Source organism: Thermobia domestica, chromosome 12 (assembly GCF_964235325.1).
Source record: "Thermobia domestica chromosome 12, izTheDome1.hap1.1, whole genome shotgun sequence".
In the NCBI taxonomy this organism is placed as follows: domain Eukaryota; kingdom Metazoa; phylum Arthropoda; class Insecta; order Zygentoma; family Lepismatidae; genus Thermobia; species Thermobia domestica.
Window position 1 is genome coordinate 105,826,342 of NC_137465.1, and position 27,576 is coordinate 105,853,917.

A 27,576-nucleotide genomic window follows, 5' to 3' on the forward strand; every position below is an offset into this window, starting at 1 on the left:
AATCAATATATGTGTCCGCAAATGTACTGTACAATTTTGACCTTTGGTAGTTTACGAATTGTTCAGAATAAACGGAATAATAGTAATAAAACTAATATATATTACTTTGCACATTAAATCAATACATAGAGTATAATTATGAAAAGTACTTTCCCTTAATACAAACCATGAACCCAAGTTTTCAATTCAGAAGTTTATCCCGATTTCTACGACTTATTTCTAATTTTCAAAAATTTGTGCGCAAACGACTACTAAATTAAAGCATAATACAAGGTAACAAAAAAGTTCTTGCCGATTTTGACGTCCCATTGATCATTCGCTCATAGAGAGGAAACGAAGTGATGCACGTGCCTGCTAAGCAATCAGGAGTTAGTAGGGTGGAGCGTTTTGCACTTTTGTTGGAAATTCGATGACGGGTAGTGCGGAAAAGGTGCCATTAGTGGCACCGACCATGGCACCGACCTTACTGAATTTTTATTTTATTTTATTGGACAACCCCTTACCCTGCCCCAACGGACTTAAAAGTTTTTGAAGTGTTTGGTTAGGCTACACGCACAACACCAATGACAGAAAAGCTACTTGTGGTCGTTTTTTTAGAGTTACCTGATGTCTATAATACAATTATTTTATTAAAAGAAATTTGTAGCAATGCCAGTAAATAATTTTAAAATGTTTATGAGTCTAAGTACAGCCATATTAGCTCAGTTGTTGGAATTAATGTCCAGATTTTGTTTGGAATACCACGTTAACGATGATTATAGGCATAGCCCTTGATATAACACGATTTTCTTTGTGTAATTCTTCGCTTATTTTGCTCTGTACGCAAAATAACTCAAAACTCACCACGGGGAGGTGGTTGCACATCGAATTCCGCCCACCCACTCACCTAGTAAGCATACGTTGACATTTGACCTTAGGTCACGTAGTTGTTCTTGGTCTCGAAGCGGGGCATTCTTGATCTAGACTTCAGTTTGGCTCTAACGTAGATATCTCTTGCGCTCTGGTCGCACTTTTTGACGCTGCCTCGGACACCAGCTTCACTCTGCGTTCCACAGCTTGGCTATGGCAAGGGAATGTTGTTGTTAGAGTAGCTGAAGTTCAGATGTTTTCTTCAAGCTGCTGATCCGTTATATTTCGTGTGATTGGCGGCTCTGTTAGACATTTAGGCCAATTAATCATGTCGTACTAATTTTCAGCTGTAAAGTTTAATTTCGAAACAATGAAGTCACGTGGGCGGCTTGATCTCGGAGTCTTCTGGCTGCAGCACTTTTTTATCCTTCTCCAATCTAACGTTCGAATATGCGGATTTTCATCTGCTGTCATCGCTATAAGCAGGTTTTCATGATGAGCGTAGTATCCGTTTGTTTGTAGAACAGAATGAACTAGGTGTTGTAGATTTTCTGGAAGAAAACGTGATAGCTTAACTATGCTAAACAGATGCATGGCGCCCATTTCGCATGAAGGATTTCGCCGTATTGAAAACCAGACGGGAGCGTATACTTTAAAATTGTACTGGCAAGGTAGACATGAACTAGGTTTATCAGTATTGATGTAGTGGTGAAGCATCCCACAGGCCAATATAAGCCATGGTCAATGTGATAATGGTCCTAGTTTTCTGTTTGCTAGATCGGTAGTAGCAACAACCTTACAAATTTCAAAGAGAGAATTTTGGTCACTGCTTAAACAATATGGTTTTTCCATTTCAGACACCCATTCAGCGGGAATAAGTGCAAAGGAGACGATCGGTGAACGTTCGCAATCTTTTAATTTCTTTCCGATGGGACCGGAAAAAGCGTTGGGTCCGGTCGTCCCACAATCCAATTCGGTAACCAGATGTCGAAATGGCAACTCGTTGGTATGAAGAAGGCAGATGAGATGCTGCAGTTCCTTTCCTAGGGATCTTTGTATCTGTCTTATCCCATCCTGTGTTCGTGACTTCACCATTGCTGCCGACTGCCTCAAGACTTGACACGTCGTACTGGTTCTTCTTTAAAAGCTCCAATATAGAGTCGGCAATATCCTTGCCAGTGAATGGCTTAAGTGTAGCATAATCCAAGTATTCTGAACCGGACTCCGATAGAATTGTGATATGCTTTTCTGTAACCGGTCGTCTTCGTAGTTTGCCGTTAATTTTTCTTGCACAAGAGTTGCTCATTTTTTTACCTCGAAGTAGATACTTGTAATCGCCTGGCCTAGGTGAGCCTTTTTTTTTTCTGGATCTTCTCACCCAGTTTATCATTTCCTCTTCGTACCTTAGATCTGTCAACAACAAGACTTTTGTCCCCTGGCGTTGTGAGTCTCGCGTCCTGAAGTACGGCAGAAACGATCAAAACATCTTGTCTGTCTGAAGCTCCAGTTCTAAACGCTGCCTTCGCTGTATTTTGAAGACAGATGCGCTTTAGGCTATGTTTCCTTCTTGGTCGCGCCTCGAAGTCAGATCCCGACGTGCTTCCCGATTCAACAGCTTCGCTGGATTCCCCTGACGACGCCAGTATCTTTGACCTGTACCTATGTCTAATCCCACTAGTTGATGGACTTGCTTCAACACTTCCAGTGTCTTTCTTGGTTGTCTGCCCCTTAAATCTGCTCACTTCACGGGAAAACATCTTTGACAGAGATTTGCTTGTTCGGACGTCAATGTTACCAATGCTCTGGTCCAAAAGAAACTTGAATTCTCGTTTTGGAATCTTGCGTGTTCTCTCCTAGTTGCAATCCTCGGTGGTTTTACATTTGCAAGACACAATATCAAAAAGACTTTTCCGCGTGTGCAACAAAACCTGCAAGAAGTTTTGCTTCTTGTTTTTGTCGACTGAAATGTTTTTCCTTGGTGCGACCCTTATTATAAAATGTTTTCAACATGTCAAACACTCTCTTTTCTGAAACCACAGGAATGCTTGCTTTACGCCAAATATGTACAACTCTTTGTCCAACTAGTTTACAAATGTCAGTCACTGGTAATTTAGTTACACTTTCGTCACCACTTAAATTACTTTGAAACCAATGATAATGTCGCTTAACGTCAGCGTATGTGGGTAACTGCACTTCACTCATTTCACTTGGAGTGCCAAATAAGCCTCGTTTCACACTTTCCCGCGTTGCTCTGCTATGAGGCTTTTTCTTCATCTTGCTTTCCATTGCTTCCGAACTTGGAAACCAAAGTATACAAAATGTCTCTGAATCGTATCGCACTAAGAAGACTGTAACTTTAGGTACAATGCACAAACTCTGTCTTAACAGAAACAGTAGCGAACTAAAACCGTTAAAGCTTAAGCTGCAATAAACTGGCCTGTTGGATTGGTTGGCCGAAGTACGCAATATTTATACCACCGCCGAACTTCAAGCGAGAAACGTCGGCGTAGGTTCTGGAGCCAACGAGGCGAGCGGGAGATGCGCGAATCTTCTGGACGGAGCCGGACGTTGCGACGACGCTCGAAGAGCGTGGCCAAAGTAAGCAACCACGAAGTTGTGTAGCCTGCCGTTAATTGGCATTTGCTGTCGGTGTACATAAGTGAAGATTTTGCCAAAAACAAATCGTGTTATATCAAGAGCTATGCCTATAATCATCGTTAACGTGGCATTCCAAACAAAATCTGGATATTAATTCCAACAACTGAACTAATATGGCTGTACTTTGACTCATAAACATTTTAAAATTATTAACTGGAATTGCTACAAATTTCTTTTAATAAAATAATTGTATTATAGACATCAGGTAACTCTAAAAAAACGACCACAAGTAGCTTTTCTGTCATTGGTGTTGTGCGTGTAGCCTAACCAAACACTTCAAAAACTTTTAAGTCCGTTGGGGCAGGGTAAGGGGTTGTTCAATAAAATAAAATAAAAAATCAGAAAGGTTGGTGCCACTAATGACACCTTTTCCGCACTAGCAGTCATCGAATTTCCAACAAAAGTGCAAAACGCTCCACCCTATTAGTTAGTCTGACTATCAACCTTCAGTAATACAGGCACGTTGCGCAAATACAATAGTCATAGGTCATGCAGTGTCGAAGAGAAATGGAGGTATCAAAGCAACTTGTTCGCCTGTGTTTGTTGTATGACTTTAAAGAGGGCCTGTCAGCTGCCGTATCAAATCGCCACATACGGCAGGCAATAAGAATGTCGTGAACGAATGCACCGCCAAGCGTTGGTACAAGAAATTCTGTTCGGGAGATGAGGGCCTTTCGAATGAACCTCACAGTGGACAACCATATGTCCTCAAAAAGCTTTCAGTATATAGTACGTTTCGAATACATCAATACAGCTCTTTTCCAACCTTATTCACTAACAACGAACTACAGTATTACATGCCAGTACAAGGAATATTATATTTACAAGATCATAAACAGTGGTATACAGAAAACAAATGAAACCTATACGATACTCTAACCAAAATGATTGATTTTTAAAAATATATTTGCATATTTACACCAACATCGGGATACTACATTTTCATAAACACTCAGTGTAAATATTAAAGTCCACTATTGCACAGAACTAGTTATATATTTCTTAATGATCGGTGCAAGTTCCTTTGACAGGCTACTGTAGTCTAGAAATATTTTAAGAATATTTACATGTTGGTTGCTACTTTTTGTTATCATATACTATCCAAAATAATACGTAGTGCGTCGACAAGCGTATCTAAATCACTACACAATAAATAGTCAGCACTTACTCGCTTTCGTCTTTGCTTTATTAAGTACTTTATCTATAATTATCTTATAAGCTTAAACTGCACAGCGCATTAAAAAAAAAAAAAAAAATCTTTACGCAGGGTTGACAACACTGGCCATATTCAGCATGCGCAGGAGCATGCCCTAGTATTCTGCACTTGCAACAGAGAGAGAGAATCGTCCGAGTGGAGTTATGTGGTGAAATAGCTGTAACACGAAATCCCACCAAATGTGAAGTGAGATCTGCCATACGTTTTCTGAGTGCCAAAGGACAGCATGTGGCTGACATTCATCGGAAATTATGTGCCATTTACGTACCGACAGTAATGGGTGAAGGAAAGGCCAGACGATGTTGTAGAGAGTTTCCAGGATGTTAAAATGTTCACGCCAATGAGACGATAAGCGTAGCTGAAGATTTGGTGTCCAGACGGACGATCATGTGGAAAATGTTAGCGAGAAAGTGCGATCCAATCGCCAGTTCACAACAGCTGAACTTGCCAAAGAATTTCCCGAAGTGTCTGCGAACAGTGCATCAAATTGTGACTGACAAACTGGCTTATTACAAATTGTGTGCAAGGTGGGTGCCAAAAATGCTGATAGATGCTCACAAAAAGCAAAGAACGAAAGCTGCAAGTGATATTTTCAGCCGCTAGGGGGAAGATGGGGATGACTTCTTTTCTCACATACGACGGGATATGAAAGCTGATATCATACGCCACTGTGGAGTCAAAGCAGCAGTAAATGCAACATCGACACACTGGTTCTCCTAAAATGAAAAAATCAAACGAACACTGTCAGTTCATAGAATCATGGCAACCATATTTTGGGATCAAAAGAGAGTAATTCTTGTGGACTTCTTGGAGCCAGGACGAACAATTACAGCAGATGTGTATTGCCAATCACTGAATAATCTGCAACGTGCTACCCAAAACCGACTAAGAGGAATACTATGAATACTACACTCTGAAATTATTCTGATCCATGACAACGCACGCCCAAAATGCAGCTGCTCGTACTGTTGAGACAATTCAAAGATTTCGATGGGAACTATTTAATCATCCCCCTTATAGCCCTGACTTTGCCCCGCCAATTTTTTTCTCCTAAAAAAGTTGCTTGCATCGAAGCGTTTCAACGACACTGAAATGCTCATGACATCAGTTCTGAACTGGTTGCACTCTCAGACGGCAGATTTTTACATAGAGTATATGGAAGCTTGTGCCACGCTACCAGAAATGTCTGGAGATTTACGGGACTATGTCGAAAAATAGCCAAGATATGTACTTGTATATCAATCAGAATAAATTTATCTATAATTTTCTTGCTTTTTTTTTTTTTAATATCGCTCTCCCCCCTTTAACATGCCTCTTGTATATTTTCATCTATATTTCTTAGAAATCTGACTCTGGATCTCGTGTTTCTACCTTTATATATACTGTATTGGATATAAAATAATTTATAAAGAATAAGAAACCTTATTCTTACTTTCAAATTTATTTATAAAGGCAACCCTAAGAGCAGAGAGTCTTTGGTTCGATGCCAAACCATCTTAGTTTGTGATGGGCAATATCATATCCATAGGTTTTCTCGGGTTCCCCTGTTTCATCCTATTCTCATTCTCTGATCTTTTCATAATTTCCAATTTGAAACAATTATATTTCTTTAGCCGATAAGGAGTGCTAAACTAATGATGATACTGAATTTTATTTCGAAAGTGAAAGGAAATTAAACATAGCAGAGTGTAATGTCAGCTCAAGTGTAAATCCATTTTTAAAATATAAAGAACTTGATGGTTATTTACCTAGGGCATGCTTCAGCAGACATATAGATCGATAGCGTTACTTCGTCTAAAACCTGAAGAAGAAACTCGGCATTGGCACATGCATCGTCCGGTGATTCCATTTTCATTGGATTCAGCTGAAACACAGAAGCACAAGTGTGAGATGCTGGAAGTTAAGCAAAACTGTCATACATATATTTCCTTAGATTAGCGTGTATGGAACTTGTTTCAAGTGGGAACCACTTCTATTGGTTATAATGTATGGATCATCCTAGGCTTGTCCCCTTCACAAGAACATATACAATATTAATTAATATAGTATAGTATTAATTAAAAGTGCTTTAATTTTATATTGATATTCAACAAGTGAAAATATATATTATTTGCTTTTCTTTAAATAATTTAAGGCTACCAGGAATATTTTATAAGACAAGGATAAAGCGTAAGTCTTGCAATATTTCCACACCTCAAATAGTAGGTACGTGTATTTGCCATGATCGACCGTAAGCATCCATTTAAAACGGAAGCCGCCACTTCGTCACCACTAGTCAGTTTATAGTGGCAGTGACAAGTGCTAAACAACGTCTCATACGTGAACTTTTACTGTACAGGTTCGAACTCGAGCATTTCGCTGCAGCAGCAACCCAACCTATTTGTCATGCGAAAGGGGAGGATGTAGTGAACCACCGCTTAAGTAACTCGTTGGTTCCAGAAATTTCGTGCAGGTTGTATCGAAGATCAGTCAAGGTCCGGCCACCCCAGAGTTACAAATTCTGAGGTCATACGATACGCCACTGTGGAAGATCCATCCACCAGCACACGACAATTGTCGGAACAATCCGATATATTCCAGTCTGCTATGTGCATCATCTTTATGAACTTGGGAAAATCGTCAGCAACTGCCGGATTCTGCCACACGAGTTGACCCCAGCTCACACCCAGAGGAGAATGGATATGTGCAAAATCCGCGTGATGTGAACGAATTGTCACATGCGACAAAAAGTGGGTTGTTTCTTCCGAAATCGGAATGTACAAAACCAATGGCTGAGCAAGGACCAACTTTCAGAACCGGTCGTCGAACAAGGCCATTTTGAGCATAAAGTCAAATTAATGTAAAACCACGAGAATAAGATCGTTCCTGACGATCGTATTATCAATGTCGATCTTTATTTCGAACAGCTGGAGCAGATATATGCTGTACTACATCAAAAATATCCTGTATTGGTGAAAAGAAACCAACACAATGCGCCATACTCAACACAACGCAAAACCACACTCGGCTCAACACGTTACAAGAAATACAGGAACTTGACGGCATCGAACTGATGCCACACTCAGCATGTAGTTCTGACCTTGCCCTTTCGGATTACTACTAGTTTCGGTCCATGCTGTGCTTCTTGAAATCATGATCTTTCACCAACCAGCAGGAGGTGGAAACAGTAGTGACTGATTCTTTTGCCTGTAAGGACACGACGTGGTATCGTGGAACTGGCAGGAAGGTGGCTCTAGACAGTCCAACACAAGGGGCTATATTTTATATCTTAACCTGCTTTCGTTGTAATAAATACAAGTATGTTGTGCACTAGAATACTTCAAGACTTATGATTCACCCTTGTAATAACTTTATAGCTATTAAAATTTGTAAGATCTTGTTGAACCCATTAAATTGTATAATCTATACAACTTGTTTGAAGAATCTCACCTACAGTCTGTGCTATATAATCCCTTCGAATTTTATTTATTGTGCTTTTTGAACTGATGTACAATCTAAGGCGGTCACAAGAGCAACATCGTGGACAACTGTTTGATTAAAGCTGTCGTAGATCATAAAAACAATGCGAACTATTTTTAATAATCACCGGAACAAAATCCAAAATGCAGACTACTTTTGGTATGTAATCTATTATGTGGCCTATTTACAGGTCAAATTATAACGAGAACACTGCACATAGTAGGGGTCTAGTTATTCTAAACTAAATAGAGTTCAATGAACTCAGAAGTTCTAAATTATTACAGACTGTTCAAACATTTATAAGAAACGTTGAATTTTAGCTGACGGGTATCAACATTGTCAAGATATAAGTATAGGACTTAGGATACAAACCTCGTCTAGACCAAAATCTTGTCAACGATTTTCGTCACTAGAACATTCAATATATTGCTCTCTCTCTCTCTCGATATATATATATATATATATATATATATATATATATATATATATATTATTAAAAAAAATAGTAATTATATTGAAAATAATGGAGGAAGATTATTTCCAGCGTACGCTTCGATAATAACCATTAATAAAGAGACCATGAAGAGAATATGATAGAGTGATTTTATTAACTCAACACTCAAGAGCAAAATTCTTGAAAGACACCAAAAAGTTTCCCTGAAGAATGTCAAACGAGCTCGAAACTTGAACATTCTAACTTCTTTATTCACTACTTCATTGTTTGTGAGATGTAAATATACTTTGTAATGGGGGGAAAAACTGTCATGGAATCTAACACAGTTCAGAGGAAGACCTTTATCTAAATACCAATTCTGATGCTCTCTTTTCATTCTATAATTCCCCGTAAGGCCAGTATCGTATCATCGTTTCATGCACTTTGTGATATCGCGCGAATACAAATATCATGCAATAAATACCCTATTATTAATAAACATTGACCGCTGTATTAGAAATAGTTATCCTTTCTGCATCCATACATTCAACTTAGGATCTTTCCTACAGATGGTGTAATCTGTCAGCTTAATCTAGATACAGGTCGGTAATTTTCTGCAGATAAGTTATCAATTGCTTTAAAGTTTTCTAAAGAAACATACAGCTCTCCTCATATATGATTAAAATAATACAAACTTTAGCTTTCGAGGCAAATGAGCAAGCTCGCTGCACTTGAACCAGCAAGTGGACCATAACAATAATCTTGTCTTAAGACATTAAAACACTTTTGCAGATAAATAATTTTCCGACACCTAAAGATATGTGTAACTTAAGTGTGAAACTGTGTATTATTTTTCTCTTTAAAATCTCCTTGTACAGCGATAAGCTGCACCAAAAAAATGGGATTTTCTTTGTACAAACAAACCTCATTCATAACATACAGCACCATACAAGCGTTTTTTTGCCATACAGCAGTGCGGATGAAGGGCAACACTCTTGCAGCACCAATTCTAAATCGATGTATACTGTATAAAATAATACGCACAAAGAAATATGCATCAAACAGCGTCTTTGATATATGTATTTTCAATTGATTGATTGGACTTAAACTTTTGTTTTAGCTCCAAGGCTATATGAGACAGGACTACTTGCTACAGTGGAATCCGAAACACTACTTGGGTTTCTATTACAGGCAAGCACTCGATGATAGATCAAAGTCATAACCAAATGCATAGCTTTTTCGTGGCTATATGGTTAGCATATGCGTATAGTAACTCTCTGTTCGGAACGATATAGAAAGGGTCGTAATTCGAGAACCAAATGTCGAATGAAAGTGGGGTAAAAGAACAGTTATTATTTTGTGCCTAGATTCGATTTAAAGTACCAGTGGATATGGTATACCTACCAGTCGTGGCTTTCTGAACTACCAATTTTCCACTGCAGAAGAACCATAGATTTCTTTCTATGTTTCGATAGTAACCCTGATACCACACCTGTTTTACATGTACAGGTACATTAATGAAATCTAGGTTCGAAATAAGCATTATATTCTGTTACCTGACCTTCATCCGACACCTCGTTCTCGAGTTATGACCCTGTACTTTCTCGTTCTGACCGTTTTTTGGTGGGATGTAACTCTGAAATGAAGCATTTGTGCACTCATGTGTATTCAAGTTTGTTTGTTTGGTTTGTTTTCTTGTCATGTCACCTTGTACTCACTTGCAGGTTCAGAAAATTGAAAGGTAAGACCAAGTACCTTTATAATATATATATATATATATATAACTGCTAATCTTTCTTTCTTTCAGATTAATGTTCCATGATTATGCATGGAGACTAAGAGAGACTGTGATGATGATGAACGAAATGGTACAATGAAGTAAGCGAGAGGAACGTCGAGAAAACCTAAAGACACAGTCTTTGACTACTACAGAGGCCACTTGGTGGGAGCTGGGGCCAAACCATGGACCCCCACGCACGGGAGGTGAGTGCTTTACCACTAAGGCATCGCAGCCCCTTCAACATTCTTAATGTATAATGCGACTTTCTGATTTACACGTTTCGTGATATGAAAAGGTTTTTCATTAATTCAGACCGACCAAAGTAGACAGGAGTAGCTATCGGAAGAGTACTGGACTATTTTAACAAGACACAGTTAATGGTTAAGATTTTTTACGATTATTTAACAACATGTACCAACTTCCTAGTTAAATCAAAATTCAAATTTAGTCGAAAGGCTAATTGCAGTGAAATATTAGAATTAAATAGACACTTCTATTTCGTGGCTTAAGCTTAAAGAACTCTCAGATATAACACTGTTTTGAATACCGCGGATCCTTGAAAAAGAGTTAAGAAAATTATTAACTCAATGTCTCGTATGGAGTAATTTCGGTATGAGACAGAAACATGAATGCTACGTAAATAAACCTATAAGCTAGAATGTTATACTTGTTCAATGCAGGGGTGTATACCTACTTTTAGGCCACCCTGTATATCTGTTAAACAGCAGACAGAAACATGAATGCTACGTAAAATGAAATGAAATGGCTAGAATTAAAATCAGGTGGAGGGAAGAATGAAAAAAAAAAGAAAATAATTGGGAGGGAAGAAAAGTAATGAGGAAGCATTAGCAAAAATGCGGATATAAAGACTAATGTTACAGTACGCAAAGAAATCTTTTCAGCTACAGAAATCTTTCCAACTATTTAGGACACGGCTTGAGAAAAGTGTATAAATAAAACGGTAGAAAGAAAATGGGAAGAAAAAGATGGGCTGTAATTGATAGAAAAATATTTTACTTTAATCGCTACATAGTACAGGGTGGCCCAAAAGTAGATATACAGTCCCGTACTGATCAACTCATTGCTTTTTACATAATTTCTTATTGTTTCCATCAAGTACACTTAGTTTCTTTATTATTTGTTCTTAATGTCTTTCTACTTATATCTTAAGCTCGGAACAGCCGAAGTAAATAAACCTAGAAGCTAGAATGTTATACTTGGTCAATGCAGGGGTGTATACCTCCCCTACCCTGTATATCTGTTAAGCTTAATGATAACAGGGCTTATAGTGGTCTGGTCTCTTGTAAATAGTTGAAAAGTGACCAAAAGCACACGAAAATGTGACCAAAATCTCATCATGCCTCTTTTTTCCTTTCTCAATTTCTCCATCACCTCTCTCTTTGTTGCTTTGTTTCATCTTTTCTTCTTTACTTCTTCTTTTTGAGCTTCCTCCTTTCTTAGGTTTTCTAAGTATGCTTTGTAGTTACGGTAAGCAGACTTAGCAGATGTAAGAAGCTTCTGAGTAAGTGGAACCAGTTCTGGCCTATTTCCGAATTTCTTCATGCTAGATATTATATTTAACTTAGCATTGAGAGTTTTCAAAGCCATGAAATATTCAAATTCCTCACCTACTCTTAAGAAGAACACGCAAGAAGCATAACACAAGACGAACATGATGAACCACACAAACACATACACACACACTGTTGAGCGGAGCATTAACTATTACGAGAGAAAACTAAAAGACTATTATGACAGAAGAAAGAATAGACACAGAAGTGATCTCAACCCTTCCTTAAGAGCATTCACTATGCTTTAGAAAAAATAAAAGCTGACTGTTTCACATGTGGCAGCAAGTACTGAAGCTTTCAGAAGAGTAATGAGTAACAAGTTTCTGCCTTTTTCCATTTATTTTTATGATATTTTTCGTAGAAAACTGCTAATGCAAAACATAAATCACACGAAAAAGTCACTTTACCTCCCAAAAAAGTAACTTTTAGTGACAAATTTGAAAAGAAGTAACTTTTAGTATAAAAAAAAAAAAAAAAAAAAAAACCCTCGCTATGAGCCCTGTGATAATGGTTTATAATCAACATTACTATTATAATACTTACTTCACACGACTGTTTTGATTCTAATAACTTCAGTATTACATCTTGTATTGCAGCCTGTAAAAACCCTGTACAAACTGACTTCATATATAAGTCCATTAATGTTGTAGTGAGCGATGCTGCTCGGAATAATGTTGAAGTTTCTTCTTCTCTTTCAATTTCTAAATCATTCAATGTTTTGAGCAAATCAGCTTCTTTCCTTTCGTACCTGTTATATAGTTATACAGTTAGAATTAACTGGTAAAAACAATACATATAGTTATTTATTCTACACACAAGCTTGAGCCCAATTACAATTTGTATAAAAGAAAACAGAACGATAATGAAACTTGCGGTATATTAGGTGTCTGCTCAAAAATTAACTAAATTTACCTTCACTCATACAAATATTTAATGCCTAGAACCATGGAAGATATATATGGCCGCTATATCTGAAGCTCCGTAAGAAGGATTATTTATTGGTTGGTTGGATTGGAGTTTAGCGTTCCTTTCAACATACAGGCTGTATGAGATATGAACTAAAGTTTATGGTGGAATCTGAATCGTCACAATACGTTCAAATTTTCCAAAGCTTTCCTACCGGAAATGAACCTAGGAACCCAGAACCCCCAAAGGTTCTCTGCAACTTTCTGCACCGTTACAATATAATGGAAAAAAGGCACGTTATAATCTTGACATATCAACATCATCGTTTGAAAATTTAATTAGTGTGGCGTTTGATACTGGATACTTGAATGCAGAAGTGTGCTGCCGAATGAAAAAAAAAATTAAAAAAAAAAATGGCTTTAGCAATACTATCAGGTCAGTGGAAAAGGTCTGTTGTTCACATAGTGTAATTATTTTAAACAGAGAGAAATATAGCAATCGGTCCTATTATATCGGTATTTTGTTTATTCGTGTTACTAAAAGGTGATCATTCAACTGTCTCTCGTGGTAAGACGAGCAGTTTTGCATGCGAATGGCTCATACTACTGTTTTTGACATAAGCGTTTATATTCTACACACTTTTTCGTGCAGTTTTGAATGTTCGAAATCACGCACATCCCTTGTGAGCATTTAGTACCTAAAACTATATTAATGCCTGTTGTGCTGCATGGTTGCGAAACATGGTCGCTTACTCTGAGGGAAGAACAAAGCCTGAAAGTACTGAGAATAAAATTCTGAGACGAATATTCGGACCCAAGAGGAACGGGAATGGTGAATGGCGGAAGCTTCGTGACAAAGAACTGCATAATTTATACCGTTTACAAAACATTGTTAGGGTCATCAAATCTAAAAGGCTCAGGTGGGCAGGTCATGTAGCCAGAATGGAAGAAGATAGAAGCGCTTTCGAAGTTTTTAACTGGAAATCCAATTGGAAAACGTCCATTAGGAAGACCTAGACAGGATAATATTAAGACGGATCTCGCAGAAATATGAGTGCAAAGTAGAAACTGGATCCAGTTGGCTAAGGACAGAAGTCAATGGAAAGCTCTTGTGAACATAGTATAGGGCATAGTAGTCTGGGTTCTATAGGGCATAGAGTTAGTTAATTCTTAAGTAGTGTACACATAAAATGAGATCAAGTTGAAACAACTTATATTTAGTTTTCTCTGTAATACTGTGATAGTTTTAATAGGTGCCGTAAATTACGACAGCTTATAAACTCATTCATGAATTGTGTACTATATGTCTTGTTTATACGACAAAGATACTCATCACAAATTTTCCCGCACTTTTGTAAACAACAGAGAAACCAACATAAATTATGATTTCAGAATATCTAATGCGAAATACTATGAAACAAATAGATTAACCCATTGAAAGCGCTGCTATTTCCAATGATATGTATATTATTTCTATGACACATTAATCAAGCACCAACAGGTTTCTCAGTAATTAAAACCTCAAAAACAAGTAGTTTCAAATAATTTGAAATCATGTGCAAGGAACCCAATTTTCTCTGAATCTTGACGTATTCCTTTATTGATTTAAATTTTATATCATATAGTTACTATCGCCAATTTGAGACCCTCGTCGGTGACTTCAGATGAGATTCTAAAAGAGTAAAAGTATGTATCTTCTTACATGTTCTGAAACCGAATATCCTTCTGCATTAACTTGACTTGATTGTTAGTCAAATATGTGTGAACATATCTTTCGTACTAAGAGATATAAGATTCATGATACGCATTACATTTTTGACCAAAATCAAGTTTTATCAAAGTTAACGTAGAAGAATCCTGAGCTTAAGACCAGAGTCCCCAGTGAAGATCGCAGAAGGGAGACTGAAATTATACCAAGATAAAAGTATCAAAATGGAAATAAGTCAAAATTTGGTGCGTACGTACATAGTTTCTCAGTGTCTAATGGTATTTTGAAAAATAAAATAATAAAAAAAAAAAAAATGAAGTGATTAGTTCTTTTCTGCAGCTTTAATGCCCACCTAAAAATGAAACAAGTTACTACTGAAACAAAATAGATCAAAAATAGAAACATACCTGAATATCCTTAAAAGTGACGTTGCTAATCGATATCGGTCCATGTGGCAAATGTCAGCAAGAGCTCTAACTACTTCTAAACTAGGATCAAGTATCAATTGCTGCATTGGGGAATATTCTTCCTGAGGCATAATGAGATCATGTAAATATCGTATTCGCAACCGTAGTGAACCCCATTCACCAATGGGTGTTATCCCTGATAATGGATACCAATCTTCGTTCTGTGTAGCAAAGAGGAATAAATTTAAATAAAATATACACATGCAACAAAAAACATTAATTCTGCTGAAAGTGAGCCTCCAAAAAGAACCGCCAAATAGAATACTAACAAAAAATCCTACACACCGATACTACATGAGTGCAATTATAATGTTAAGAATTTTGATGTTTATTACCTTCTATGATATAATCCCACTTTTATCACGACCTTCTTGGTCCAAGTTGAATTTTGTATCCTTAATCGTACCAAAATTAGATTCGCAGACTACTCTCCAAAATACGATGATTTATTTCCAGTTTGTTCACATAACTGAACATCAACATTTCTGAAGAAATTTAGTTATTGTTCTACTATTCTACCGTTCTAACTATAGTTCTACATATGACAACACTGATAATCATAAATATAAATGGCCTCCTCTTACAGACGATTTCAATGATTCTGTTCCCTTCAGGTTTTCCGATATATTATAGTTATCTTCCTTTATATAGTGTGTTCAAAGTGAAAAGTGGTACGTTTTGATTTTTGCACATACAGAAACCACTTACAATATATAAAATAAAACAGTTAAGATGTTATCCTGAATACAATTATCTGAAAAGGTTTTCGGCAAAGTAAAAGGCAAACGAAACACAGTAGTGGATTATAATTAATAGAAAGCTTCAAAAGGTAAGATTTTTATTATTCAAATATAGATGGCGTCATAATGTTCCTTTGCGTTTCAATATTTATTGCTGTTCTACTACCAATTTCGACTAAGGTGAATGAATTGTTACAGATTGAATAAGACAGACAAGACCATTTATATACACAAAATTGAAGTGGTCTATGATTTGTAACAGAACTAATCAAAGACCATTCTGCACGTGTTTATAACTTTACTGAGAAACATTACTTTGGTATATATTAAAGATACAAACTAAAGATATAGAAATTAAGTTTCTTCATCCTCATGGACCATCAGGTTCGTTGCCTTTCAGCAGCAACCAGACAGTTTCTGTTGGGTTTGCTAGAGCAATATTCTTACAAAAGTAGATCCTTGTACTGCTACGGGAAGAATACAAACATTAACGAAGAAGGAAAGCAAGGCTATCATTCAACGGCTGAATGAACGGATACAGGTGAAAACTTTTTAACTTATGCTGTATGTATGTACTTTCTTAATGAACAAAATTAGCAAAGGTTGCTTCTTCTTCTTCTTCATAATCACTATCTTATTATTATTATTATTATTATTACAGTGATGAAGTTGCAAACTGCCACACACAAGAACTCTACCTTGTAGGTAGAAAAAAAACATACTGAATACACACATAAAGTACTATACTATAAACACATTTTATATTATGTTCCCACTACTACCCCAACTTATATTTCGGTTATGCTACAGTATAACCCTGAGTTCAGACCCCATATATGAATTCTCAAATGTTCAAGCTCAAAAGATCAAACTCGATGAGCCTGAACGACTAGTCTTTAGAACCTACTAATGTGATATATCGTTGAAAAACTTATTTTATAAACTTTCAAACAAAAATCAGCTTTGTGTCAATTAGCTGAGGAGCCGTAATGCATTAAAGTTTATGGTATATGCCAATGTGATTATTTAAAGATTTTCGAACCCCCTTAAATCTACAATTACAGATGGTTATCAAAATTATAATAAAACCTGAAAAAAAAAAAAAAAACTGCAACCTACCAGACTAATTTGGCGTTGGACAACAGCCCCCCCTCAGTGTTTCTCTGATACGACAGGGAATGGAGTCATGGAGGTCATGAGTGTTAGCAAGAGGAATATTACAGCATTCCATGTGCAGTGCAGTGCATAACTCACTTCCGTGACAGAAGATGGAGAAGGAAACATGAGCCGGATTCGTGTCTCCAAAACTGATAGCGGATGTTCAATGTCCAGATTCGGGAATACTCTTCAAACCAAGTCGCAACAGCCCCAGCTGTGTTATCATCCTGGAATGTGGAGTCATTTCGAAAAAACACCTGTACCGTAGTATGCATATGGTCCCCCAAAATGGCGACATAATCACAGATAGTGACGCAATCGATAAGCATCAGCGTAGGGCTCACTGTAAACCAGGATACTGCGGCCCACATCACAGAGCCGCCGATCACACCGCTTCTTTGAGCGTCCGCCACATAATAAACATGGCCCGTGGTTTGAAATAAGGGGAACGACGACATTCATCTGAATGTATCACATGTTTTCAGTCATCAGTGGTCCATGTTCTATGTTAGTAACATCACTAGCGTTGTATTAAACCATTATGGTCCCTTATCAGCGGTTTCGCCCGTGCAACTTGACTTGTCGGCCGTCTTCACCTTGAACATATTCTCTCGCAACACACCAAACACATTTGCCACTTTGGTTACGCTTGCACCACATAACCGAGTGCCAACAATTTGTCCTCGTCGGAAATCAAGAGAGATCACCCATTTTACTCTACTACCGTCTGCTCAGCTTACTGCACACTGCCACTCCACTGATCCTGACATAATATGCAATCTGCCCTAACATAACACCGATAGTCAGGCGCTGTAATCACCGCCTGACTGTCACATCAATCATCTTGAAAGTTTTCAACTACTACAAATGTTTCTACTATCTTGATAATCGACTATAAATCAAACGGCCTAAATTTTCTCATATCGTAAAAATGTGGCAGGCATTTACAAAGACACAAGTGCAGTATTCATAATAACACAGACGAAGATATCTAAAGATATTTGCATATTCATCTATAGACCAGTAGTAATATGCATACCTAACTACGAGTGCACTTTTCCCCTCCTCCCCTAACTGCTAAAAAATTATGAATCCGCCACTGACCATTGTACTTTAACACAAAAGGATAGCACAAAGTGAGATTGAGTATTGTCTCTGCGCATAGGCTTTTATGACATTTAAAATCATAAAAACTTACATCTGTAACTTATAACTTATAGTGCAAATCGGTTCAGAAATAGTTGAATTATAAGGACTTAAAGTTTAGTATGTTGCATACAGCTGTTACATGTATTCTAGCTCTCATTGCACACACGCACACACATGCATTCAAGTTTACAAGCCAGTTTCAGTTGAGAGAAGCAAGAGTATACATATATGTATTAGATTTATAGCCTCTCTTCTTCTTAGAACGTGGCATGCAATCCGATTTTCTTTTCCTTCTCCTCACGCCAACATATTTTCTTTTCTCTTTCCTTCAACAGAACTTTTAGCTAGCAGTCGTAAGAGGGCGCTGTACTAATGACGTAGTCTCTATGAACGAGACAACGTAATACATGACGTCATTGAATCCATGACGAAATATCTCTTGGGTCTCTTTCTCTCTTTCCTTCTCAGCTTTGAACGACAGAGAGGTTTTAGTCGCTCAACTTTCCTCTCCTAACGGTCAGTTTTCAAGCGAATGCATGTTCGCCGTTATAATCTTCCTCGGTGGAGTTAGCATCTAGTTTCAAAACGTACCACATGCAGCGCTCGCGTCTCTCTCTCTCTCCCCTTTTCGTCAGCACTCAGTTATATCAGAATATCAGAATTAAATCCTAAGTTGTGAGACAAAATTCTAAAAACAGGGTTGGAAACTAATTATTTTTAACATGTTTTTCCAGAATTGTTAAAATTACGAATTAAGCTTTGAAACTACTACCAATGAATTACTACCAAATAAGGTAAACATGATAATCTTTTGAAGACGATAACCAACCCTGTCATCAGTGGCGTATTGAAGGGGTGCTATTTTAAAAATCGTTATATCTCCGTTGTTTATTAACCGATTTTCAAAATTCAAACGGCAATCAATAGAGAAATAAATCAATTTTTTGAGTGTCCAAGTGGTTGCCTACCTTTAAGGATAGTATTTTGAAACCTCTATATTTCCGTTATTTATTAACCGATTTTCAAAATTCAAACGACATCGGTAGAGAAATAAATGTACTATCTTTTGAATGTATTGTAGGTTGCATAACTCTAAGGATATTATTACAAAAACTCAAACAAATCCCTTATTCATACACGTATCTTTAAAATTCAAATGGCATTGCGTTTTGTATGTCTAAAGGTCTTAGTTTTATAGCTTTGTAACCATAAAACTCTTAAAATCAACCAAAATCAGTTTGCACCATTACAACTACGAAATCAGGCATATCAAATTGTCTAGAATTAAATTGAGTAGTAACATCGAACTCCAAGAAAGAACCTACGACAGTCTTCTGAACACACTGATAAGTATGGAATGAAAACATGATTTTAGGTTCTTTAAGAATATTCATCTTTAACTTGTTTTCGTAATTAAATTCGTATTCAGTAATAGGCATTTCTATCTCCATATTCTTTATTGTTATTTTTCCATCATGAGGAGCTGTTGCACCTGCTCCCGTTCCAGCTCATTTGTACAAGACATCGTTATTGTTGTTAGCTTTTGTAAATGTTATTCTCAATCCACCTTTCCACATAACCTCTTTATAATCACTTAAGAAGCCTGGAATTAATCTTAATGGGTACAAAACGCTAAAGTCCTTTCGTAGACCAAGTTTATTATCTGTTTCAAATCCTGCTTGTTTTAGATATTCAACTTCTGGTTTGGAAATCTTTAATGTTCCAATAGTTGTATATGTTATTCCAGGTAGTTCAATCTTATCTATAATAACTCCATGCTTTCTAATCTCAATTTGAGAAAAGAAGAATGGTAAGAAGTTATCTACAAGTTTTATAGTATCATTTGCACCAAATGTTCCTCCAGCTGATGCGCCAACAACTTCAAAAGTCATATGACAATCTGCTTTGTGTGGATGTATAAACAAATCCCCCACATAGAAATCAAACTCAATATCTTTGTTAGCTTCATTCAAATTATTAAACGTTCTTGTGTTAGGTTTAAAACTGTAGCTCATAACTCTCAATACTATCCATTTCTTATAAAGAAAAACTTGAAACAACGCTTTAATGGAATGTACCCATAAAAGAATTATACATAATAACATTTAAAAACTTATAATCCCCATCCTAACTTAACCTTAGCATTCATAGCAGTACTAACTCCAAAAGCAGCTAATCGTTCACCAATTGATGCATCACTACTAAATGCTCTATTCCATGCTTTAGTTTCTAGTTCTTTATCTGCAATATGTCTTGACTCTGTATCTTTATTGTCTCTGTAGTATATATCGTGTTCTTTACAAGCCTCATCTAATGGGTTAATACCTTTATCACCTCTTTCTAATCTTTCTTGTAGCTTAGTTCCCGGACCACAGTACGAAAATCCTGGAATATGTAATTCAAATGGAAGTTTAATCATTTACTAATCCTTTTCCAAGCTTCTCATCACTCCAAAATCGTGGTGGTAATGTATTTAAGATCTTAATCAAATAACCTATACCTTTCGGGTCATTAGGAATAAATTGTGAAAGCTTATTATTAATCATACTCACTATACCTACTTTCTCATTATAAAAGTTATTATTACCAGCCTTTTCTTCTCCATCTATAACTATTAACTGATCAATTAACTTTCTCACATCATCCATCCATATATATTCTTTAGGTAATTCGTTGTATATTTTTATTCCTTCCCCAGACTTTGGTGTTTTCTTTCTTGTTGGTGTTGGAGGTAAATATGGTTTAATATAATCATCCCAAATAGGCTTGATAATATTAATGTACTTAAAACCTCTATTAGATGCTACTTTTTTGTCTCGATTATATTTTTGGAAGGCAGCATCTGATTCTATTATTATTTCCTTTTACTGTTCAAAATCGTCATCATCATAATCTTCAATGGTTTTATTAGTATTCATCATTAACAATTCCCATAGACCTTCTGTTCCTTTATAAGTTCTACCATTAATTATCAAATCATCACCACTCACTTTAACTTCAGAATTTCCTATCTTATTTATTATTCTTCCACCTTCTTCAACAGCTCTTATTCCAAATACACTATCATTTCTTCTACTATAATATTATGTTGCAATCTTACCAAATGATTGTGCTGCCGTTAAAGGTTCTACTCCTTCGACTTTGTCTTTTAATTTGTTTTCTCATTTGTTTTATTTCTCCTGTTATAGGTGTATCACTACTACTTGGAGGACTATCATAACTTATCTTTTTAGGTGTTTCTAGTAGACTAGGATCTATTGAAACCGTCTTATGTACAGCTGGAACAAGTTCAGTTATTCGATTTTTATTTTGTTCTGCTACTTCTTTGATCTCACTTCCTAAATTTTGGATAGCATCAATTACAGGTTGTTCTTGTTTCTTAAATTTATCGTATATACCTGCTCTTTCTTTCTTCCAATATTTGAAGCCCTTTATTAAGAACTCCTTTAACTTCATTTTTCTTATTAATTTCTTTCTCATCCATTTATTATATAGAAAACGAAAAACGTCAATAAACGTGAAAAAACGTCAAACGTTTATAAAGTGTTTTATCTTGTTCCTATACTTATTATTGTTTACCTTCTTTGTCATATTAATTACTATAAAACCATAAACTTGCCAACATTTTGAACAAATCTCTTTAAATTTATCATAAGGCATATCTCCTCCAACAAACTCGTTATACATATGTTTAAGATTAGTATAATCTTGTCTAAATATGCATAGGAAGTTAACGTTATCTCTTATAAGCTGTTTAGGTACTTTTGAATATGTCTGTGCAAAATAGAAACAGTCTAAATGTCTATGTCTACCTCTCGTAAAGTAATTTCTAACAGTATCTTGGTTCTCCAAATCATCAAACACAACGACAGAGTATTTTTCACATTCTTCAATAGGTACAATACAATCATTACTGCTTAAGAACGTTGCTATTTGCTTCTTGAACTTTAGTTCTGCTTTTGAAATCGTTCTTTTAATTGCTCATACTTCGGTTGATTCATGCTTTTAGAATATATATAGAAGTAATTATTGTTTAACCAACCTGGCTGTAATAAGAAGTTAAATAACAGAAGTCTTACCACAACCAGATGGACCCACAATAAGACATCGAATTTCATCAGGTATAAGTTCTCCATTTCTTTTCTTAGCTGTTGTTTCTTTTATCATCTCTCCCAGCCCCCGCCAAGTGAACTTTGTGGTGGACAAACACCGTGCTCGTGGGTTTTCTCGGGGTTCTCCCGTTTCCTCCCACTTTCTTCATTCCACCATTTCACTCATCTCTCATCATCACCGTCTCCTTTAGCCTAACCGGCATAACCGTGGGACGTAAAACTTAAAGATTTCATTTCATTTCTTTTATCATCTCTTTTATATCCCAATTAATAGTTTTCTTACTCATTTATTATAGAGAAAATTTTGATTCAGACCCGATAAATCGCCGAGTCCTTATATATTATAAGTTAAGCCCTGGGTACCAGCATCTTTTATGATCTTATATCTTTAATTTGTTCTCTGATTTTATGTAACGTACTTTTTATATATTCTTTATCCATTACACCATTTAATGTTATTATCATCTCTAACTGTTCTTTAAATGAGTTAATACAAGTGACAATGGTTTTATATTCATCTTTTCTTTTGCTTATGTTTAACTTAGAAGACAAACCTGTTATTATAGCACTTCCAGTCGCAAGAGACGTTGTTAATATTGAGTAAATTGTTACGGGTATAAAAATATTAATAAACCTAGTTGTTGCAGAAAGTATAACCGGTAACGTAATCAAAGTGTAGTACGCATATCTAACAATTTGTAGTTTTCTCTTTTTCTTTAAGCTGTATTCTAACTTTTGAATGATATCTTCTATTAACTTGATTACTTTCTCTCTTGGAATATCTCTAGGTAAATCAAACTCGTTTATTTATTATATAATAAATGGCTAAGGTATTTAAGTTAACGAGTGATACTTCCGTTTTAAAGAAGAAACTCCATTATGAATTAGACAACAGTAACAACAATTTAAGTATAGGACTAGTTGGGTTTTACACAACATACTTAACTCCAAACATTACACATAATACGTTGTTTAGCTATGGAGGTGAAATTGTTAGTATACCAAATGGACAATACAGCTTAAATAGTCTTAAATGATTATTTAAAATCTCGCTCCATAAACATAACGCTAAAAGAGGATCATATAACAAATAGAGTAAAAATAGAAATAGGTGATATTGATATCTTAATGGGAAATTTAAGTACTGTTCTTAGATTTATGAATTTTTAGAACAAAACATATTGGAAGTAAGTTACCAAAGTTTCATCCGTTCGATACAATTAATGTTCACTGTAATATAGCAGATGGTATGTTTGTTAAAGATACGGAGTACATACATAGAGAAACAGGAATTATAGCATCATTTAAAACAGATGCCGAGTTTAAACACAGTATTATTTACGAGCCTACTTATCCATTATTTTTCCCTATATCTAAAGACAAGGTTGATAATTTTGAGATAAGGATAACAGATGAGAATGATTCCTTAATTGATTTTGGTGGAGCTACAACTGTACTTTTACAAACCAAGATTTTCTCTTAAATAAATAGGAAAATGTGTTCTATTAAAGGTTGTATGTTTAGTGTTCCTTACAGTGAACTAAAGGATTTAAATATCGATCATGTATTAACAAAGAAACAACGATAAATCCAAGAAAATTAAAGGTAAAGGAATGGATTTAACTCTAACTACTGCACAAATGAAAAAGATTAAGAAAGAGCATATGGGTGGTTTTATCTTTACAATTCCAGCCATTTTAGCAGCTTTAGGAGCAGTTGGCTCATTAGCAGGTGGTGCAGCAGCGATTACTAAAACTGTACTTGATGCTAAGAAAAATAAACAAGAACTTGAAGAACAAAAAAGGCACAATATGGTTATAGAAGAAAAACAAGGAGCAGGTAAACCAAAGAAGTCAAAAACTAAAACCATTGACCAACTTCGATATAGAGAGGTTGGTTAAAGATAAAACGATTTAGAGGTGTATTTATGACTGACGAACTTCCAAAAAACCCTATGTAAATGAGTGTGGTATAGTTAACTTCGATAAATCAGAAAACATTGGTACTCATCGGATATGCTATTGGAAAGATAACAACGAAAAGTACGTGTTCGATTCTTATGGTGGTGTTCCTCCTAAACAACTAGTACAATATCTTGGTACCGAAAACTTATTTTACAATGACGAAGGAATACAAGACTTTAATTCAGTTATATGTGGTAATCTTTGTGTTAAGGTTTTAAATCTTCTAAATTAAGGGTATTCTTTTAGTGACGTTATGTATATGATTAAAAATGATTATATATTATTAAGTTCAAGTGCTTTTATGGTTTGTATCCATAAAAGTTTTGTTTAAGATAAATATGGAAGCTATACAGTGAAATTTTATTTATTATTTTAAGAAGTTTATTAAAGAACTGTCTTTAAAGAACTGTAATTAGATTATTTTAAGAAGCATGTGGATGAACTAGATGCACTAAATAGATATAATTTTTATCAGTATTTTCAGAATGTTAGTGAGATAGACTTAAAAGATAGAAACAACGTATATAAAGTTATTGATTTATGGAGAACGTTAATACCTAAATTTTTGTACACGGATGAAGAGTTGGAAAAGTCACGCCCAATAATTACCTTAAAGGAGTTGTTGTCAAATTATAGCTCTAGACCATTAGAATGCCGCAATTGTGGTAGTGAGTCATTAACAAAAGGTATGAATAGCTACATTTCTAATGATTGTTCTGTAGAGAGTGGTTGGGTTTACAGTACTAAGGAAGAAGTGAAAGCTGGTTGTGCAAGAAAACCATGGTATGATACTACAAAAAGATTTAAGTTACAGTTATCTCGTTTACAAGCTTTACAGGATAGAATTATTTCCAAAGATGTGTTCAAGGTATTAAATGATAAATTTAGAAATATACCAAAAGATTTAATATCAACAAAAGATGTTCTAGAAGTACTAAAGAAAAACAAATACACAAAATATTATGATGATGTATATTTAATACACTATCATGTTACCGATCAAAAACCATTAAAATTACGACATATGGAAGAAACACTTATAAACGAGTCCGAAAACTTACACGAGGTCTTTAAAGAAATGTATGCGAAAAGAGCATTGTTTATTAACTTAAAATGTGTATTGTACTATCTGTTGAAAAAGCATGATCATGTTGATATTGATTTTAAACACTCACCTAAACAAATAGAGATGTTAAAGAAATGTTTTGAAAAATTAGGATGGGCATTTTCTTTATAATAAATGAGTATGGATATATTTGGTAATGTTGTAGATAGAAAAGGTGATGTTGATATTAGTGAAGAAAAATTAAAATTGTTGGAGAATTTAAATGATGTTAGCGTAAGTCAACTTAGGTCAATAGAAGCTCAATTAGAGAACGATAGAAAACGATTTGAAGATGTATTAGAAACGTTACAAGACACATACATAAAGAAAGAAGATTTTCAAAAGATTAGGATGGATACTACTAAATTGATTATGCAGAAAGAAATCATACCCTTTTTATGTCGATTGAGAGCTAAAGACGTTAAGGAACCAATCTTTAGAATATTTAATCTCTCTAATGGTTACAAATTTCTCTATAATGGCGCAATAATGCACATGGAATTAAGTTTGGATAAATACTTTCTAGACATATATTTAGGTGATACATTGATTGAACAGTTACCTTTTAGCTTTAAGAAGAACGATATAATTACGATTAAACCAAATAAACATTCTGCTATGGAAGAAGGTCAATTATTGTTTATTGTAATATACATAGAAACAGAGCTTTCGTAAAAACATTTGCTATAGAATAAATATGGATATTTTTGGTAACATTAAAAGTAGGGACATGCTATTACAAACATTTGCTACAAAAGAAGAGCTTAAATTTAAAATGGATAAAGTTTTTATATCAAATTACACATCCTGGGTTGATTTTCAGAATAAAAGATTGGTTATGTAACTAATGCTATCGATAAACAAGATGTTGTGACATTAGAACAGCTTGAATCAGTGAAAGAAGAGTTTAAATTACTTACACGAAAAGAAATTGTTGAATTACCATGTCGATTGGCAGAAGATGATCTTGGGAAACCAGCCCTTTTTGTATATAATTTAGCTGCTGCCTACAAATTTCTTTATAGAGGTAGGTTAATGCATATAGAAGTAAGTCTTAATAAATATCTTATAGATCTATTTTTAAATGAGACACTAGTTGAAAGTTTTCCATTACACTTTAATATAAATGATCCGTTAAAAATTAGACCATCCAAAGATTCTGATTTGAAAGAAGGCAAATTATTAATGCTTATTATGTATATAGAAAGGGAAGATGAAGGTGAAAACAAATTAAGTGATGATGAACATTAATTTTTTGATTTTCTATACAATAAATAATGATAATGTATTGTGTTAAATGTAAGAAATCAACAGATACGAAGAAAGATACCATTAGAATTGAACAAATAAAGAATGGAAGATATCTAAAGAAAGGTGTATGTAGTATATGTGGAATTAATAAAACTCAATTCGTTAAAAAGAAAGATTGACTATATGATGGTAAAGGTGTTAGAGAAGACATTATAGAAGAAATTCACAAACCATCTAGAAAAAACTTTGACAGACTAAGTGTGGTTATAAAAGGTATCAATGATCTTTGGCAAGCTGATCTTGTAGAAATGGATAGCGGAATATTAAAAGGTGTTTCCAAATTAAATAAAGGCTTTAAGTATATGCTAACAATTATAGATGTGTTTTCGAAATTTGCGTTTGCTGTTTCTCTTAAAGATAAGAGTGGTAAGAATGTTACAGAAGCATTTGAATCCATATTAAGAGCGAGAAAACCTAGTAACTTACAAACTGATCAAGGTAAAGTTTTACAATAAAGAATTTAAGAAGTTAATGGAGGAAAATAAGATTAATCATTACTCAACCTATAGTGGTAAGAAAGCTTCTGTAGTTGAGAGATTTAATAGAACACTTAAAACATGTGGAAAAGGTTTACAACACAAGGGAATTACAAATGGATACAGATATTACCAACATTGGTTAGTGAGTATAATAATAAGAGTGCATAGAACAATTGGTTTAAAGCCTATAGAAGTTAACAAGAAAAATGAGCGAACAATATTGGATAAAGTGTATAAGAAAGAATATAAGCGTGTTAAATCCAAATACAAATTAGGCGATAATGTTCGTATAAGTAAATCGAAAGGGTTATTTGAGAAAGGATATACACCTAATTAGTCAACAAAAGTATTTGTTATTAGCGAAGTTATTCCATCTAATCCACCTACGTATAGAATTAAAGATTTAGAAGAAGAAGATGTGCAAGGTAGATTTTACGAACCAGAACTATTAAAGACGAGCCATAAAGATGAATACTTGGTGGAAAAGGTGTTGAGAAAGAAAGGTGACAAAG

General features: G+C 35.2%; 1 protein-coding gene across 2 annotated transcripts in view; it reads right to left on the reverse strand.

The window, feature by feature from the left end:
* Positions 1–27,576, reverse strand: part of vap (RAS p21 protein activator vap) — a 122,794-nt gene that overhangs the window by 16,595 nt on the left and 78,623 nt on the right. For both annotated transcript variants that reach the window (XR_014127784.1, XM_081733935.1), the window contains exons 12-14: positions 14,987–15,207; positions 12,510–12,714; positions 6,472–6,587 (exon numbers count right to left, since the gene is read on the reverse strand). Coding sequence is in view for 1 of the 2 variants with exons in the window: in XM_081733935.1 (XP_081590061.1) it covers positions 6,472–6,587; positions 12,510–12,714; positions 14,987–15,207 (542 nt within the window). In the remaining variant the exon portion in view is untranslated. The remainder of the gene's footprint in view (positions 1–6,471; positions 6,588–12,509; positions 12,715–14,986; positions 15,208–27,576) is intronic.